The sequence below is a fragment of the Ictalurus punctatus genome, chromosome 17 (genome assembly GCF_001660625.3).
Source record: "Ictalurus punctatus breed USDA103 chromosome 17, Coco_2.0, whole genome shotgun sequence".
NCBI classification, from domain to species: Eukaryota; Metazoa; Chordata; class Actinopteri; order Siluriformes; family Ictaluridae; genus Ictalurus; species Ictalurus punctatus.
The window spans coordinates 3220895-3238913 of record NC_030432.2 but is presented as its reverse complement, the minus strand read 5'-3'; the positions used below and the strand labels follow the sequence as shown (position 1 = coordinate 3238913).

At 44.7% G+C, this 18019-nt stretch overlaps 1 protein-coding gene and 1 pseudogene across 3 annotated transcripts in view; both read left to right on the top strand.

The window, feature by feature from the left end:
- The first annotated feature begins 963 nt into the window (after positions 1-963).
- LOC128635311 (uncharacterized) lies at positions 964-2548 on the top strand (annotated as a pseudogene).
- A 1687-nt stretch (positions 2549-4235) lies between these two features.
- gria4a (glutamate receptor, ionotropic, AMPA 4a) overlaps positions 4236-18019 on the top strand; it is a 56199-nt gene continuing 42415 nt past the window's right edge. For all 3 annotated transcript variants that reach the window (XR_008398237.1, XM_053687451.1, XM_053687452.1), the window contains exons 1-2: positions 4236-4606; positions 6512-6670. Coding sequence is in view for 2 of the 3 variants with exons in the window: in XM_053687451.1 (XP_053543426.1) it covers positions 4525-4606; positions 6512-6670 (241 nt within the window). In the remaining variant the exon portion in view is untranslated. The remainder of the gene's footprint in view (positions 4607-6511; positions 6671-18019) is intronic.

Sequence of the window (18019 nt, the reverse complement as noted above, 5' to 3'; positions counted from 1 at the left end):
GACAGATACCAAAAAGTACAAAGGCTGAGCAAACTGGGAAAGAGAGTAAAAGACGACAAGATGGGAAAAGATCAACACAGACAACAACGTGGAGTTAGAGAGCTAGAGTGGGACAAAAACAGAGACAGAGAAGGAATGTATAGTACGCGCACACGCCACACACGTGTCTTTAAACACTGGGTCAGTCTCTCTAGTCTTTCTAGTCATTTGAATATTCATGAGCACCTGGATGAACTCAGCCGAGAGCTTAGCTCAGCAAAGACTCACCCTCAAGATAGACACAAACTCAGTTAATCTATTAGCCATTAAACAGTTCTACACACATGAACACAATTGATTGTGTGTCTCTAACCTGATTTTACAATACCTTAAGTCACTGAATCACTGTAATACTGCTCTGAGTCATTACAATAACTCAATGAGTCACTGAAGAATCTGTATAGTTACTATAACACCTCATTGAGTCACTGGAATAAATCAATGAGTCACTGAATCGCTGTAATACTGCACTGAGTCAGTAAAATAACTCGGTGAGACTGCAATAAATGAATGAATCACTGAGTCACTGCAGAATCTGTATAGTTACTATAGCACCTCATTGAGTCACTGGAATAAATCAATGAATCACTGAGTCACTGCAAAATCTGTATAATTACTATAACACCTCACTGAGTCACTGGAATAAATCACTGAATCACTGAGTCACTGCAAAATCTGTATAGTTACTATAACACCTCACTGAGTCACTGGAATAAATCAATGAATCACTGAGTCACTGCAAAATCTGTATAGTTACTATAACACCTCACTGAGTCACTGGAATAAGACAAAGAATCATTGAGTCACTGCAGTGTCTCACTGTATCACTTACATACCTCACTTAAATACTCATTAATAAGTAAATGGATATGATATGATGTGGTGTGGTGTGGTGTGGCATGATATGGTGTGCTGTGGCGTAGTATGGTGTGGTGTGGTGTGATGTGGTGTGGTATGGTGTGGTGTGATGTGATTTGGTGTGGTGTGATATGGTATGGTATGGTGTGATGTGGTGTGGTATGGTATGGTATGGTGTGGTGTGGTGTGGTGTGGTATGGTGTGGTGTGGTGTGGTGTGATGTGGTGTGGTGTGATATGGTATGGTGTGATGTGGTGTGGTGTGATGTGGTGTGGTGTGATATGGTATGGTGTGATGTGGTGTGGTGTGGTATGGTATGGTGTGGTGTGGTGTGGTGTGGTGTGGTGTGATGTGGTGTGGTGTGATATGGTATGGTGTGATGTGGTGTGGTGTGGTATGGTATGGTGTGGTGTGATGTGGTGTGGTGTGGTTTTGTGTGGTATGGTGTGGTGTGATGTGGTATGGTGTGGTATGGTATGGTGTGGTGTGGTATGGTGTACTGTGGTGTGGTGTGGTTTTGTGTGGTATGGTGTAGTGTGATGTGGTATGGGGTGGTGTGGTATGGTATGGTGTGGTATGTTGTGGTGTGGTATGGTGCGTTGTGGTGTGGTATGGTGTGATATGGTGTGGTGTGGTGTGGTATGGTGTGATATGGTGTGGTGTGGTTTTGTGTGGTATGGTGCAGTGTGATGTGGTGTGGTATGGTATAATGTGGTATGGTGTGATATGGTATGGTGTGGTATGGTGTGGTGTGGTATGGTGTGATATGGCATGGTGTGGGATGGTGTGGTGTGGTATGGTGTGGGATGGTGTGGTGTGGTATGGTGTGATATGGTATGGTGTGGTGTGGTGTGGTATGGTATGGTGTGGTGTGGTTTTGTGTGGTTTGATGTGGTGTTATGTGATATGGTATGGTATGGTGTGGTGTGGTTTGGAATGGTGTGGTATGGTGTGGTGTGGTGTAGTGTGGTGTGGTGTAGTATGGTGTGATATGGTGTGGTGTAGTGTGGTGTGGTGTAGTATGGTGTGATATGGTGTGGTGTGGTATGGTGTGATATGGTGTGGTGTGGTGTAGTATGGTGTGATGTGGTATGGTGTGGTGTGGTGTAGTGTGGTATGGTATGGTATGATGTGGTGTGGTATGGTTTGGATTGGTGTGGTGTGGTATGGTGTGGTGTGGAATGGTGTGGTATGGTGTGGTGTTGTATGGTATGGTGTGGTTTAGATTGGTGTGGTATGGTGTGGTGTGATGTGATGTGGTGTTGTATGGTATGGTGTGGTGTAATGTGATGTGGTGTAGAATGGTGTGGTGTGGTGTAGTGTGGTATGGTGTGATATGGTATGGTATGGTGTGGTCTGGTGTGGTGTAGTATGGTGTGATATGGTATGGTGTGATGTGGTATGGTGTGGTCTGGTGTGGTGTAGTATGGTGTGATATGGTATGGTGTGATGTGGTGTGGTATGGTGTAGTGTGGTATGGTGTGGTGTGGTATGGTGTGATATGGTATGGTGTGGTGTGGTCTGGTGTGGTATAGTATGGTGTGATATGGTATGGTGTGGTGTGGTATGGTGTGATATGGTATGGTGTGGAATGGTGTGGTGTGGTATGGTGCGGTCTGACGTGATGTTCTACATCTGCAGTCTGACATGATGTTCTGTTCTAGAACCATAGTCTGATCTGTGGTTTTGCTCAAGCACTGCAGTTTGTACAGAAAAGCGGTCGCCCTATCATCCGGAGATCACAAATTCAAATCCCGACGATGCCGCTGCCATCTGTGGCCGGGAGCCCAAGAGAGCAAAATTGGCCCTGCTTTCAGGAAGGGAGGGGTGGTGTACTCTCTCTCCTGTCAATCACTGCGACACTAGCCAATCATGGGCATCTGTGGGGTTTCCTCAGAGTGTGTTACGGCGCCCCCTGGAGTACATGAGCAGCAGTCTGAAAAGATGCGGTCGGCTGGCTTCACTTACATCGGTGGGAAACACGTGATACCCTTCGCCCTCCCTGGTTGGTAGCTATCGTGTGATAGGGGAGAGCTCCATGATGGGCGGGAATTAGTCATGACTAAATTAGGGAGAAAATTGGAGAAGAATAATAAAAAAAGAACTGCAGTTTGTGGTGTGACTCTGCTATAATCCTGCAGTCTAATGTGTTGTAGTTTTGCTCCATAACTGCAGCGTGATGTGTACTGTTACTCTAGAATTGCAGTCAGGTTGTGGTTGGATTAGTATGATCTACTATTTCTCGGGAACTATTTTAGGTTTTGGCCCCTGAGCTGCAGTATGATGTGTCATTTTAACTCTAGAACCGCAGTGTGATGAGTGGTTTCGCTCAAGATTTGCTGATCTGACATGTAGAAGATTTGTTCAGTTGTGTATGATATAGCAAGTGTGTTTGTTGTGTGTGAGGCAAACACAGAAGGGCTAGCATCATTAACCAGGGTTGGCAGTAAAATTTCCAGCCCAGTTACATCTCACGAACCCCACGAAGGACTTGAAACTAGCCGAGAACATTCGAAACAAGACAGCTGACGGTTTCCTCCTCCGAAACCGTTCATATAGTGAGAACGGGGCAGCATGACTCCTGCCCCAAATGGGCCGCTATTAGCCCTTGTTGTAGTTTCCATTTTTGACCACTAGGTGCAATAATTACTCTATCGCACTGAAAGACAAGCAAATCAATGGAGCATTAGTTTATATCTGTCAAATAAGAACATTTTTAGAGATGTGGGCGTGGTCTATAGAAATAAAGGGTGTGGTGAAGGGATGATAATCAGGTGGATAAGGGGCGTGGCTTATACAAACAAGCGGCATTCATATTCCTAAATCATTATAAGAAACCTTTCATTCACAGTCACTCACTGATGACATTTTAAAAGTTTTATCATTTTTAAATATAATTATATATTTATATATAAGCATTATATATATATATATATATATATATATATATATATATATATATATATATATATATATATATATATTTCTGTTATAACGAGCTTTGTGAAACATTATTAGAGTTTATGGAAGCGCTTACGAGGCATGGGTACCAACTTCTAAATGATTCCAAGCACAGATGAAGTCATTTAGAGTCAAGAAGAAAGAAGGAAGAGCTATTTGCAAATCAAAATTAAAGAGGTAGAAACGAGAGAGAGAGAGAGAGAGAGAGAGAGAGAGAGAGAGAGAGAGAGAGAGAGAGAGAGAGAGAGAGAGATGATGGAGAGTTTAAAGAGGAAGATGAGTGAGCAAGAGCGCGCATGTCTAATCTTCCTGTGTAACCTCTAGAGTACACACTCCTTAACCGTCTCTCTCTCTCTCTCTCTCTCCCTCTCTCTCTCTCTCTCTCCGTTCAGTGCTCGTGTCTCCGCGGATGTGGACAGTGCGGGCGCGCGCGTTTCGTCCCCAGCCATGTTTCGTTAAAACTCTTTTATTTCTTCATTTATTTGTTTTTACGTTATTATTAAATAATATCAATCTATCTATTGTTTTCTTTTCTCTCTTTCTTTTCTTTTCTTATAGCATTTTGTTCTCTCTCTCTCTCTCTCTCTCTCTCTCTCTCTCTCTCTCTCTCTCTCTGCTTCTCCATGTGACGGGTTTATTTGATATGTTTTCTATGTGAATCTCTGCATGATGCGGATGGTCGAACCGGCGCTGCTCTTCGGGCTGTGGGCGCTCGCGCACGGGGCTTTTCCCAGCAGCGTGCAGATCGGTGAGTCAATCAAACACACACACACGCACACACACATATGCACACACATATGTACACACGCACATGCAGGCGCGCGCGTTTTAATTTTATTCCGCATATGAGCGTTTGCGGATAATTTGTACTCGCGCGCGCAAAGAAACTCTGCTTTGTTCCCTTCATTCAGTTTCACTGCAGTGTCTCTCTCTCTCTCTCTCTCTCTCTCTCTCTCTCTCTCTCTCTCTCTCATTTCTTTCCTCTCATCTGTCCCTCAATCTCTCTCCTCTTCTTCCCTTCTTTTTTCTATCCTCCTCTTTCTCTTCTATCCTCTATTCTGTCTCCCTCCATCCCTTATCTCTCAGTCTTTCTTTCCTCTCTCCTGTCACTCTATCTTTTTAAAGTCTTTCTCTGCTTCTCTTATCTGTCCCTCTATCCATCTCCCTCTTTCTCTTCTTTTCTCATCTGTCCTCTCTTGTCTGTCTCTCTATCAGTCCCTCTATCTCTTCATCTTCCTCTGCTTCTCTCATCTGTCCCTCTATTTCTCTCCTTCTTTCTTTCCTGCCTTCTCTCTCTTATCTCTTATCCCTTGTTCTCTCTTCTCAGCTGTCTCTCTTTCTCTCTTCCTCTTTCCCCTTCTTCTGTCATCTCTCCTTCTCTCTCCCTCTTTCCTTCCTTCTCTCGTTTGTCCCTCTGTCTCTTTCCTTCTTTCTCTCCTTCTCTCACATGCCCCTCTAGTTCTCTCCTTTCTTTCCTCTCATTTGTCTGTCTATCTCTTCTTCTTTCCATCCTTCTCTCATCTGTCCTTTATCTGTCTCTCTTACATTTTCTGTCCTTCTCTCATCTGTCCATCTAATTTTTCCTTCTTTCTCTCCTTCCCTTGTGTGTCCCTCTATATCTCAGTCTCTTTCTCTCTTTCTCTCATTTATCTCCTCTGTCTCATTCCTTATTTCACTCCTTCTCTTATTTGTACATCTATTTCCCTCTCACTCTCTTTCCTCTCATCTGTCCCCATATCTCTCTCTTCTCACATGCCCCTTTATTTCTTTCTCTCCCTCTTATCTGTCCCGCTATCTCTCTCTCCCTGTTTCCCTTTAACTCCTCTGTCCCTCTTCCTTTCCGTTTCTAATCTGTCCCCCTATCTCCTTTTCCCTCTGTCTCTCTCCCTCTTTCTCTCCTTCTCTCACATGTCCCTCTATCTCTGTCTCTTTCTCTCATCTGTCCTTCTCTCTCTCCCTCTTTCTTTCCTTCTCTCACATGTCCCTCTATCTCTGTCTCTTTCTCTCATCTGTCCTTCTCTCTCTCCCTCTTTCTCTCCTTCTCTCACATGTCCCTCTATCTCTGTCTCTTTCTCTCATCTGTCCTTCTCTCTCTCCCTCTTTCTCTCCTTCTCTCACATGTCCCTCTATCTCTGTCTCTTTCTCTCATCTGTCCTTCTCTCTTTTCCTCTTTCTCTCCTTCTCTGACCTGACCCTCTCTTTCTCTCCCTCTCTTTCATCTCTTCATCTCCAATTCCGATTCTCCGTCTCTCTTTCTCCCTCTTTCTCTCGGTCACGCCGCTGCTGGATCCTGATCAAACTTTGGCATCTTGCAAGATCTGCAGCTTTACATTCCATTGATTTTAGAGTGCACGCACACACACACACACACACACACACACACACACACACATACACACAGCTCTCTCTGTTCAGCCGACTCATTGAGATGGAGCGAGAGAGCAAGAGTTATAAAAATTAACAAGCTAAGTAGAAGACAGCAGACACACACACACACACACACACACACACACACACACACACACACACACACACACACATAATGCCATGTAGCAGATATATAGATCTGAGTGGAGTGTGTACAGTGATAATATTATACTGATGTGTGTGTGTGTGTGTGTGTGTGTGTGTGTGTGTGTGTGTGTGTGTACAGGCGGATTGTTCATCAGGAACACAGATCAGGAGTACACTGCGTTCCGATTGGCTGTGTTCCTCCACAACACGAGCCCCAATGCCACCGAGGCTCCATTTAACCTCGTCCCGCACGTGGACAACATCGAGAGCGCAAACAGCTTCGCTGTCACCAACGCTTGTAAGTGACAGCTGTCAATCATCTCACAGACCTCCCAGCTGGGGGCAAGGTGGGGGCAGGGCATGCAGATGAGGACTGGCTTTAAAAACATGTCCAGCTTGTGAAGATCATGATCGTGGTTAATAAAGATGGTGGGCGTGGCTTATGCAATTATGGCTGTGATTCATGATGATGTGGACGTGGCTTGTAATGATCACAGGTGTGTTTTTAAAGATGTGGGCATAACTTATAAAAAGTGGACTGCTTTATATGGTATAAATGCTTTATAATGATTGGTGGGTGTGGCTTATAGCAATGATAAGTGTTTTAAGAGCTGTAGAAGGTAAGGGGCGTAGTCTGTAGCAGTTATACACGTTTGTATGAACTGTAGAAGGTAAGGGGCGTGGTCTATATCAGTTATACACGTTTGTATGAACTGTAGAAGGTAAGGGGCGTGGTTTATAGCAGTTATACACGTTTGTATGAACTGTAGAAGGTAAGGGGCGTGGTCTATATCAGTTATACACGTTTGTATGAACTGTGGAAGGTAAGGGGCGTGGTCTATATCAGTTATACACGTTTGTATGAACTGTAGAAGGTAAGGGGCGTGGTTTATAGCAGTTATACACGTTTGTATGAACTGTAGAAGGTAAGGGGCGTGGTTTATAGCAGTTATACACGTTTGTATGAACTGTAGAAGGTAAGGGGCGTGGTCTATATCAGTTATACACGTTTGTATGAACTGTGGAAGGTAAGGGGCGTGGTCTATATCAGTTATACACGTTTGTATGAACTGTGGAAGGTAAGGGGCGTGGTCTATATCAGTTATACACGTTTGTATGAACTGTAGAAGGTAAGGGGCGTGGTTTATATCAGTTATACACATTTGTATGAACTGTAGAAGGTAAGGGGCGTGGTTTATAGCAGTTGTAAGTATTTCTTAAGAGCTGTAGAAGGTAAGGGGTGTGGTTTATAGCGGGTATAAGTGTTTTCAGGAGCTGTAGAAGGTAAGGGGTGTGGTTTATAGCGGGTATAAGTGTTTTCAGGAGCTGTCGAAGGTAAGGGGCGTGGTTTATAGCAGTTGTAAGTATTTCTTAAGAGCTGTAGCAGGTGAGGGGCGTGGTTTATAGCGGGTATAAGTGTTTTCAGGAGCTGTCGAAGGTAAGGGGCGTGGTTTATAGCAGTTGTAAGTATTTCTTAAGAGCTGTAGCAGGTGAGGGGTGTGGTTTATAGCGGGTATAAGTGTTTTCAGGAGCTGTAGAAGGTGAGGGGTGTGGTTTATAGCGGGTATAAGTGTTTTCAGGAGCTGTAGCAGGTGAGGGGTGTGGTTTATAGCGGGTATAAGTGTTTTCAGGAGCTGTAGAAGGTGAGGGGCGTGGTTTATAGCGGGTATAAGTGTTTTCAGGAGCTGTAGAAGGTGAGGGGTGTGGTTTATAGCGGGTATAAGTGTTTTCAGGAGCTGTAGAAGGTGAGGGGTGTGGTTTATAGCGGGTATAAGTGTTTTCAGGAGCTGTAGAAGGTAAGGGGCGTGGTTTATAGCAGTTATAAGTATTTCTTAAGAGCTGTCGAAGGTGAGGGATGGGGTTTATACCAATGATAAGGGTTTTTAAGCGATGTAGAGTGTAAGGGGTGTGGCTTATCGCAGGTATAAGTATTTTTAAGCACTGTAGAAGATAAGGGGTGTGGCTTATCGCAGGTATAAGTATTTTTAAGCACTGTAGAAGATAAGGGGTGTGGCTTATCACAGGTATAAGTATTTTTAAGCACTGTAGAAGATAAGGGGTGTGGCTGTGTTCGACTTCATGCGGCGTCCCGCAGACCGATCGGCGGTTGACTCGAAGCAGTGCGTGCCGGTTAGAATTTTTTGTCCTACTTGAGACGGCGCCGACGCCACGTCACTGTCACATCCGGCATCAAAACTTAGCGATAGCGATACGAGAGCAGCCGGCTCCCTCAGCCGGCGCAGCTTCGACACAGCTATTTCACGATTAGCCAGACTCACCGACGACAACGATGACGCGCTTTTCAGGTTTCTTCTGACGCCTTCAGTTCCGCTAAGGCTCACAAATCCGTATATTTCCAACAGTAAGAACCCATTTCATGTCATCTTAACGTTATATTGTGTCATGTTTATCAACATAAAACTGGTTTTTTTTAAAAACCAGACCCCACTTTATTGATTTTTAAATAATAACAGGCTCATGAACTTTCTTCTTTCTTCACTGAAAAGCGTTTCTGATCGCTACATGTAAAGCTCAGACGTCTGTTTGTCTGAGAAATATGACATCTAATCCACTTGGTCTGACAGGAAGAAAGCAAACGAGAGAAAGTGTCGTCGCGAGGGGAAGCACCAAGTGTCCGACTTGGCTCCGTTTTCAGCTCCTCCCCCGACTACAAGCAGGAAATCTCGCGTGTCGGTTACATCCACCGAAAAGCTGCGGGTTCCAAAGACAAGCTGGAGAGGGGAGTGGTTTATGAAGGCGTTGAGTAGATTCCTAGGTAAATTTTGCTGTAAAAATGACGGGTGAGGGATGGCTAGGGCATTAGCTTATAAACGTATTAACCGTGGTTTTTACCAAGCTAGAAGAGGGGCGTGGTTTATAAAGCCGTAACAACGTTCGTGGGAGTGGTGAATATAAAGGCGCGTTTTTAATCGTAATTTCGTACTCGTTTATTATCTGTGCGGCTCCATGGCGGGTCAGTTTATCCGGGGACGCTTTCGGGCACGACGACTCGGACACGCTCACGCACGCTGCACTTTTCTAAACACCCCCCCTCCCCGTTTACATTTTTTGAATGGATAGAAAGGTCAGTCAGATTTATAGCCGAGTTTGTGCTGGAGTCGACGAACGTGCCGGGTAAAGCGTGCTCTTTTGTGTTAAACAAGCTCCAAATGGAACGTACAGCAGAGTTCATGTACAGCGGCTCGTACGGCCGACGTTATTTTAAGCGGTGTAAGGATTGCAGGAAGTCAGGAGACATTTTTCGTGAACCTTGTTGAACAAGAACGCGCCGCTGAGAGTCATTTTAAAGCGATTAGGCTGGCGGATTCATAGAGCATTACTACGACAGATAATCCAGATCGACACGTGACGACGCAGATGTGCTTTAGCGTTAATGAACGGTACGACCGCCACGCACGGCGGTGACTTTTATTTCTTCTTCTATTTTCTGTTTAATTCTCGCCTTTTAGCACTACTTCCACGCTTGCCGCATTAGTCCCATCGTTTTGTCCGAGTCTGAATCGGAGCGACGTTAATACTTTTCATTCGTTTGGCGATTTGATTCGGCTTGCTTTTACACGTCACTTAGTGAAAAGATACAACAACAAAAAAGCACAAAACAAACTTTGGCGTGTAGAGCTGAAAATGAATGTTCAGAAACACACACACACACGCACACACACACGCACGCACGCACACACGCACACGCAGGGGATTTAGAGCATCATCTAGTAGTCTTTAATCCGTAACGTGCCTTGAAACAGGCGTGTGTGTTCATGTACGTGTGCGTATGAGCGTATGGGACATTATCACTCTTATCATTTGAGTTGTGGAATGAATAAAATAATGGCACTGCCCATAGTTTGAAGGATAAGCTGACCAAGCACTCATCTTCCATGCTTGCGGCTCACTCAAAATAAGCATCGTTTTGTGTAGGAAAAAAAAAAAAGGACTTTAAATGGACAATTTACACACTAATTACACACTTCTGTAGTTATTATTGCTCTCAAATGGCTTTTTAAATGGATTTTTAGAGTTCAAAACACAAAACTCAGTGTCAGACGGCGCACATAATCCTGCCCCTTGCTCAAGCTGATCAGGGAGCAGATTCGCTCGTCGACTAAGACACGCCCGTTTTTCACTCGGACTCCGCCCTGCGTACGTATTTATCGCACGACGTTTGAGGTCTGAATGCCGGTGTGCACCGTATTGAATCCTCACCGTGCGTGCTTTAACTCGTATTAATTCAAACGGATTCCTCCGCCGGAGAGATAGCGCGGCTCGCCGGTGCTGCGAAGAGAGAATTATGTTCTTGCCCGCGCTGAGAAGGACACAAGCAGCCGAGAAGGATCGAACGAGAACGGGAACGAGACAGGCTTTACAGTATATCTAGATCCAAATACCACCCAGAATTCCTTTAGATTAGACCACAGATTTAGTGTACTTATAACACACTTCAGTATGTGCTGTTATTGTAAAAAAAAAAAAAAAAAAAAAAAATCATAATAATCTAGCACGTCAGATCACCGCACCGTCCCGTCGTGTTCGAACCCTGTCCTTTGTGGATTATTTCTTCCTCTGCTGATCTACTACTGAAACTTAAAGCTGTGGAATTTAACGATGTCTGCATTGCGTTGTCATGGCAGTGAGGCTCATAACTACGTCATAATGATGCACAGGATTGAGAATAGATGTTCATGAAGCAGTCTGATGCAGTATCGTAGCATTTACAGTAACCAGTACACCGATACCTTTCCAGTACCGGTACCTGCGGTGTAACTGGCACCTGTGTGTGTGTCTGTGAGTGTTATGGTGACGCTTGTATTTAGCTTATAGTGGGCTCAATGGTACCATGATGGTAAGGATATGTGGTAAGGGTAGGATATTCGCATTTTAAAATAAATAAATCATCTTTTATATGAGAATCTATTAGAGTTAGAAAGTTAGTGGCAGGGTTTAAATACCACACAAGATTGTAGTGTGTGTGTGTGTGTGTGTGTGTGTGTGTGTGTGTGTGTGTGTGTGTGTGTTAATCGTTTCTCCGTGTTTCCTCGGGCTGCAGATGAGGAGGAGAAGGTGAAGATATTTTTCCCTCCATTTGCGCTTTTAATCTGAGCGAACAGAATCGATCTGAAAATGAGACGGAGAGAGAGAGAGAGAGACGGAAATATAGACAGAGTGAGAGAGAGAGAGAGAGAGAGAGACGGAAATATAGACAGAGTGAGAGAGAGAGAGAGAGAGAGAGAGAGAGAGAGACGGAAATATAGACAGAGTGAGAGAGAGAGAGAGAGAGAGAGAGAGAGAGAGAGAGAGAGAGACGGAAATATAGACAGAGTGAGAGAGAGAGAGAGAGAGAGAGAGAGAGAGAGATGGACAGAGAGAGAGAGATGGACAGAGAGAGAGAGAGAGATGGACAGAGAGAGAGAGAGATGGACAGAGAGAGAGAGAGAGAGAGAGATGGACAGAGAGAGAGAGAGAGAGATGGACAGAGAGAGAGAGATGGACAGAGAGAGAGAGAGAGATGGACAGAGAGAGAGAGAGAGAGAGATGGACAGAGAGAGAGAGAGAGAGATGGACAGAGAGAGAGAGAGAGAGAGAGATGGACAGAGAGAGAGAGATGGACAGAGAGAGAGAGAGAGATGGACAGAGAGAGAGAGATGGACAGAGAGAGAGAGAGAGAGATGGACAGAGAGAGAGAGAGAGAGAGAGAGAGAGAGAGAGATGGACAGAGAGAGAGAGAGAGAGATGGACAGAGAGAGAGAGAGAGAGATGGACAGAGAGAGAGAGATGGACAGAGAGAGAGAGAGAGAGATGGACAGAGAGAGAGAGAGAGAGAGAGAGATGGACAGAGAGAGAGAGAGAGAGATGGACAGAGAGAGAGAGAGAGAGAGAGAGGACCAGAGCGAGAAAGAGGGGAGCATCGATTGACAGAGACATCTGTATCTCTGCCTCAGAGGAGAGAAACAGTGACAGAAAGAAAGAAAGAAAAATATATTGAGGGTGAGAGAGAAATGAGAGTGACAGAAGGATATAGCACGTGTGTGTGTGTGTGTGTGTGTGTGTGTGTGTGTGTGTGTGTGTGTGTGTGTGTGGTGAGAGAGAGAGAGAGAGAGAGAGAGAGAGAGAAAGAGATTGAATTGGCCCAGAGTGACCTTCAGTCTGCTTAAAAGATGGCAAGCTGCTGTCCATTACACACACACACACACACACACACACACACACACACACACACACACACACACACACACAGGTCTACCCAGTGGATAGAGATAGAGGACGGACAGAGAGACAGACAGATAATGAGACAGACGGAGAAACACCAAAGAGACCGATGTGCTGACAAACAGATCTTCACCCGTTCCCCGGCGTCCACATTTTCCCATGATTCCCCGCTGAAGCTGCTTTTATACGTCGCTTGTAGAAGGCTGTTAGATTCGTGAAGCTTTTAATACTCAACCAAGCGTACTCATTAACACATGTATGCATTCAATCTTTTCTAAAGGTATATTACATGTACATTTCCAGGTGAAAGACACAACACTGCAACAACAACAACAACAACAACAACAACAACATCCATCCATCTTCTATACCGCTGATCCTTTTCAGGGTCACGGGGGAAACCTGGAGCCTCTCCCAGGGAGCATCGGGGACAAAACACCACAGCTTTATTTAAATCCAGCACACCAACACAGCTACGTACACAGATCAGCCATAACATTAAAACCACCTGCCCTGATTATTATGTAGCGCCCCCTCTCGTGCCTTGGACTCCGGGTGTGTCTAAATATCTAACGCGAGACCGGTACGTGTAGTTTATGGTTCGTGTTACGATTTATGACACAATTGATGTCATGTTTTTTTTTTATAAAAACCGAGCTGTAGGACGGGGTACACCCTGGACAGGGTGCCAATCCATCACAGGGCACAATCACACACACACTCTCACACAAGCCAATCAGACTACCGTGCATGTGTTTGGACTGGGGGAGGAAACCGGAGTACCCGGAGGAAACCCCCGCAGCACGGGGAGAACATGCAAACTCCGCACACACACACAGGGCCACGGTGGGAATCTGACCCCCGACCCTGGAGGTGTGAGGCGAACGTGCTAACCGCTAAGCCAATAAGTTTAAATAGCAATCATCCTCATGATAAAAGCGTGGGCTGAATGAATAACTGTAAATGTAAGTATTTCCTAGTATAAGATGACAATAAACCAAATCTAAGATCATCCCCCCGCATTTCCAGACATTCTTATTTTTTTACTCATTTCACGCTTTAATGCTCTTTTCTGATCCTACCGGCAGATAATTCCGCTTCTTTCTTTCGAAATACGACTCTTTCAAGCTGGAGGTTAGTAACGGACGTGTAGAAATAGGTACGTTTAATAATGATGATCATTCTCGTCATTTAACGATAGGAAATATTTGACTATATTCAGGATTTTTGAACGTGCGAATGTTATTTTTTCTGCAGTGTAAAGGTAAGCGTATCACCTCCGCGACAGGAAAAAGCTACAGCTCGGTTTTTATTTTAAAAAAAAAACATGCAGTTTGACATCAATTGTGTCATAAATCGTAACACGAACCATAAACTACACGTACCGGTCTCGCGTTAGATATTTAGACACACCCGGAGTCCAAGGCACGAGAGGGGGCGCTATATAATAATCAGGGCGGGTGGTTTTAATGTTATGGCTGATCTGTGTACGTAGCTGTGTTGGTGTGCTGGATTTAAATAAAGCTGTGGTGTTTTGGCAGGTTATTAATCAGTTCACACTGTGAGGTGTTTGACTACACTGACACGTGCGAAGCCTGTCATCACTGCTTGTGTGATGTGTGTGTGTGTTGGTGTGTGTCACTATAATGACTTATCAACAAGAGTAGGAAGTTGAATCCTAACTCGTTCCTTTATCAGCATTTGTACTGCAGAACGTGCGCCGGGAGCCGTATTCACGTCGTGAGCTAGCGACCTCAGGCCAGAAATCGACAGTTACATTCAAATACTTACGTGAGGAGCGTTCCTTTCCTTTTCCCAGCAGGTACACCTGAGCTCTGAATGCCAACGTTCACAACGACTACGTTTACACGGACAGCAGTCATCTAATTATGGGCCTTATTCTGAATAAGACGATATTGTGATGAAGGTGTTTACATGAGTCGCTTTTAGAACACTCCTTTCATGTTCAGGTTTTACGTGTTATAGAATGTAGAGCGATTAACATCACGTCATTACGTCACCGCGCCACGCCGTCCGACGTCCCTCCAGGATTTCACGCATCGACGTACAGTTGGTCTTCGTTATGGTCCCGTATACAGTTCTGGGTGTTTTTATTTAAAATTTTATGAACGCTTCAAGTGCGGTTAATGATTTGTCGTGCTGTACGTGCTAATAGACGACTGCTTGAAGCCGTGGGCTGCGTCCCAAACCGCGTACTTACCTTCTATATAGCAGCTGAGATACATGTGTTTCACCTACTATATAGTAGGTAAGTACGCGGTTTGGGACGCAGCCGTGCTCTCTTGTTTGCTGTTAAACGGTTGAGCGCTGCCGTGTGTGTTCGTGTCCTGTCGTAAAATGCGGTGAAAACTCCCACACGGCGTTAATAGTGTGATTAAGGTGTGTACGTGTCTGTAACGCACGTCGATAATGCGACTAAAACAGGAAATACTCCACACGTCTTAATTCCATTTGGGTTTACTCCGAGTACGACTTTAATCGGATTAAGATCATCAATAATCTCCGTTTACATGCTGGTTTCTTAATCAGAGTATCGTCTTCATCGGGTTCATATCGGATTAATGTCGTCCACGTAAACGTACTGAATGTCAATGTCAGTAATTAAGATCTATCAGACGTTCAATCGTGAGTCTCACGCGTCGCTGAAAAACACACCGGGTCCCAAAATTGTACAGTATGATGCTGTCACGCTATACATGACTCGGCTAGAACCCGGACGCTTGTTTCGCAGTAACGTCTCAAATCCGACGCTGAAGAGATTCTGGGTGCTCACGTTCCTCGCATCGTGCCCTCTCGTCTTATAAACCTTTTTTTGTTTTTTTTTAAACCAGATTTGGCATTTTCCAAGCCTGCCTCGGCGAAGATCGTGTCGAAATGCTCGCCGAACCGCACTTACACACGCTTTACAGAAATCGGTGGAGGACTTTTGTACCTCAGGGGATGAGACTATAGTGGATGATGAACTCATTTTCCATTGTAAACCTATCATTCTTTACATTTTGTTATTAATGCTGTTTTTTTTTTATAAGTAGATCAGGTTAAAAACGTCGAGGCGGGCACGGCGTCCTCCAGTGGGATTTCGACTATGTCTCTGAAACGCTAGAAACGTCCGCTGTAATTGGGATACTGTGTTTCAACAAAGAAATACAATAAAGACTTCAGCTGTGGGAAGTCTGTAGTTTGTAGAGCTACTGTATATATATATTTAATTAAAACACATGTAGAGAAATGTCTACTGGGGACTAGAATTTTCCCTTTGAAAGACAGTCAGAGTGATAGCCGGCAGCTGATGATGTCACAGCGCGCTCAGGAACTGACCAATCGGCGTCTTCGCTTCGACTTGCACTCGGTGGAACTGCAAACACGCTGTTCACGGTGTATGAATTCAAATGCTTTTTGTGTATGGTTAAATGTGAGGATCGATTTCAGTGTTAGGCTCATTTATCACACGCGCACACACACACACACACACACACAAAGAAAAGCAGATATGAAAAATTGAATTAGACTCAGGTGTCTAAAGGAGGGACAGAGAGAAAGAGACAGAAATCACATTTGTTTGGAACATTTTGATATTTGCCCGTCATACACATCTGTTCATACACACACACACACACACACACACACACACACACACACACACACACACACACACACACTTTGATTATGTTGAGCAATCTCAAGATGCACATTTACCGGATGGTCCAAGCACCTCATCTGGCTGAATACTGGTGTGTGCGTGTGTGTGTGTGTGTGTGTGTGTGTGTGTGTGTGAGCAAGTGTGTGTACAAGGTTTCCTAGGCGACACATAAATGAGCACTTTGCCTGAACAGAAATAGTCGGGTGATTCATCCAACTGAGAAGAGGAGTGTCACTTCCACACACTTCTACACACACACACACACACACACACACACACACACACACACACACACACACACACATAAGATGTTTTGTAAGGTCATCTGTAATATGAACATTTATTTACCAGCTGTGTGTATATATATATATATATTACTAGGAGATATAATACTGAGTTGATCTGGAAAGAATCTGGAAAAGATCTCCACTCCAGGGTGCCATAATAAATGAAGTCTTGCCTGCGTGACCAGACAGGCGTAGAATAAAGCGCGGATTTAAGGCCTGAGTCTGTGATGTACAGCCAGCGGGGTTCTTCGTTTTCTCGTTATGTTTTTAATAACTTTACACCATGACTATATGTCACAAACTCGCAGATCTTTGGGGACTCCAGGTCCCGGGATCCCTGGCTGGAGACCACACCCACGCTCTGCTTTCCGTCACGTTCATTTGAAGGACTCACACCTGTAGCTATTTTGTGTAGCTCGTGTAGTTTCAGCACTACTCATACCTTGCGTTATGATGCCTTTTTTGAATCTCTGTGTTTTGACTCAGTAACTGTAGGTGTTAGTGATGGGAAGTTCGGATCATTTTACCGACTCGGATCTTTGAATCTCGTTCAGCAAAATGAACGGATCTTTTTTCAAGTTTCGTTCATTTCAGCAGAATATAATTAAAATCTCTCTCTATCTCTACGCCGAGTCGTAGTAAAGATTCGTTCAAAATGAACGAATCATTCATAAATGACACATCACTATTAGGTAGTTCTTGACTATTTTTAGTGTTTATTAATGAAATGTAACAGATTCTAGAGCAGTGGTCACCAACCCTCTTCCTTGAGAACCTTCCTGCAGGTTTCATCTCCAACCAAAATCTAACACGCCTGTTTTAGTTGATCAAGAACTTCTTAAGGCAGTGATTAGATGGTCAGGTGGGCCTGACCATGAGAGCTAAAGGCGATATATAAAGTGTTGCTACAGTCTTCAGGAAGGTAGAGCTCTTGAGGAAGGTCTCGGAGCTACAGTCTTCAGGAAGGTAGAGCTCTTGAGGAAGGTCTCGAAGCTACGCTCTTCAGGAAGGTAGAGCTCTTGAGGAAGGTCTCGGAGCTACAGTCTTCAGGAAGGTAGAGCTCTTGAGGAAGGTCTCGAAGCTACGCTCTTCAGGAAGGTAGAGCTCTTGAGGAAGGTCTCGAAGCTACGCTCTTCAGGAAGATAGAGCTCTTGAGGAAGGTCTCGGAGCTACAGTCTTCAGGAAGGTAGAGCTCTTGAGGAAGGTCTCGGAGCTACAGTCTTCAGGAAGGTAGAGCTCTTGAGGAAGGTCTCGGAGCTACAGTCTTCAGGAAGGTAGAGCTCTTGAGCAAGGTCTCGGAGCTACAGTCTTCAGGAAGGTAGAGCTCTTGAGCAAGGTCTCGGAGCTACAGTCTTCAGGAAGGTAGAGTTCTTGAGGAAGGTCTCGGAGCTACAGTCTTCAGGAAGGTAGAGCTCTTGAGGAAGGTCTCGGAGCTACAGTCTTCAGGAAGGTAGAGCTCTTGAGGAAGGTCTCGGAG